The following is a 1,418-nucleotide window of genomic DNA, read 5'->3' on the forward strand; positions in this document are numbered from 1 at the left end:
TATAGCTGTCTGATAAATGTCGTAAAAACATTTTTCTCACAACTGAACAGTAGAGGTATAAAAACAACCATAAAATCCAAACACCTGTAACTACCTAATTACCTGAAATTTGTATTCAAGTATAGCAGTAAATAACTCAAATTACTAGAGTGCCTCTGTGCAGAAGTATTTTGCTGGTTGGTTTACATCTTTGTTGTACTTACAGTTCATGTTGACACGTCTGTCCTTGTTTCCCATTACAGACAAAAAGCTCACAGCAACTGTTATAGAAAATTAAATGAATAAAACTATAATTTAATCATAACACTTAAAATGAGTTTCAGCCCCAAGAAAATCAAATAGAAGAATAATCTTACCTGTTATTAAGCGGATGATTTGTAATGATGATGCCATTGTTTGGTCAGAAACGTTTTATAGTTTTCCACAGTTTTAAGCTAAAATTATAATATTATGATCCAAAATAAAAAAAAAGCTAAATAAGCTGCATGCCCCTATGATCAGTCATGACACCTGTACTCTGCTCTCATCAAATTGTTATATTCTCACTTGCTTGTGATGTCTCTGCACAAAAGAGAGAGGGCCAGCTTTGTTTTTCCACCACAGAAGTTGAAATATTTGCATGATGAAGAAACAGGATTTGAATCTCTTTATGCAGAGTGATAGAAACAGAGATAGAAAAGGAGAAGAGAAAGAAACAGATGGAGAGTGAGAGTGTTGACTCATAGTAGCTAATCACCAGCTGCATGTTATGACGTCTTTCGCTGCTTCGAGCAAAATATTCATCATAAAACAATGTCCACAATGTCTCTCTTATCTTTGGATCAAAATAATTATAATACCAGATATTAGTTAGCAGGTGTTCTACATATCTACCCATTGCATGAAAAAGTATTAATGTAGTCTATCCAGAGGCATGGAATTATGAAAATGTAGTAGAGTTCTGTTATTATTTACATATTGTTTTATATGTTGACCATATATGTTACACAAGATCAACTAGACGGACAAAACAAAAAGTCAAAAACCCTCAAATTCGGTATAAATGTAACTTAAAATGCATCATATTGTATTAACTTATTAATGCTCCTAAAGTTATTGTGGATTGTGTCTCAAAATCAAATTGTGAAGGATGATACCTAGTGAGAAGAGATATAGATACCCTACTAGATTATGCTTTCATCATTAACAGGTGAATCTCAAACCATACCTAATGTCTATATGTTGTGTACAGGGGCCTCTTTGTGAGGTGACTACCAAGAGCCCCGGTGTTATGAGAGGCATTTGCAACCCCTGGAATTTTGTTTATTTACTTACAGTATTTCTAAGTAATTGGGGTCATAATTAAATTTCCGGATAAAGTAGCTGTGTGCCTGCACTTTGATTCCAAAATAGTAGAGGCTGTCTTTGTCATGGTCCCT

At 34.1% G+C, this 1,418-nt stretch overlaps 1 protein-coding gene across 1 annotated transcript in view; it reads right to left on the reverse strand.

Annotated features, from left to right (window-relative positions):
* The window catches only part of LOC102206882 (uncharacterized), a 5,652-nt gene extending 5,113 nt beyond the window's left edge, over positions 1–539 (reverse strand). The window contains exons 1-2 of the mRNA XM_013913481.1: positions 357–539; positions 204–260 (exon numbers count right to left, since the gene is read on the reverse strand). Of these exons, the coding sequence (XP_013768935.1) occupies positions 204–260; positions 357–393 (94 nt within the window). The 5' untranslated portion in view covers positions 394–539. The remainder of the gene's footprint in view (positions 1–203; positions 261–356) is intronic.
* Between the last annotated feature and the right edge of the window lie 879 nt (positions 540–1,418).

This window comes from Pundamilia nyererei, unplaced genomic scaffold (genome assembly GCF_000239375.1).
Source record: "Pundamilia nyererei isolate P.nyererei 1_Seehausen unplaced genomic scaffold, PunNye1.0 scaffold00134, whole genome shotgun sequence".
Lineage (NCBI taxonomy): Eukaryota > Metazoa > Chordata > Actinopteri > Cichliformes > Cichlidae > Pundamilia > Pundamilia nyererei.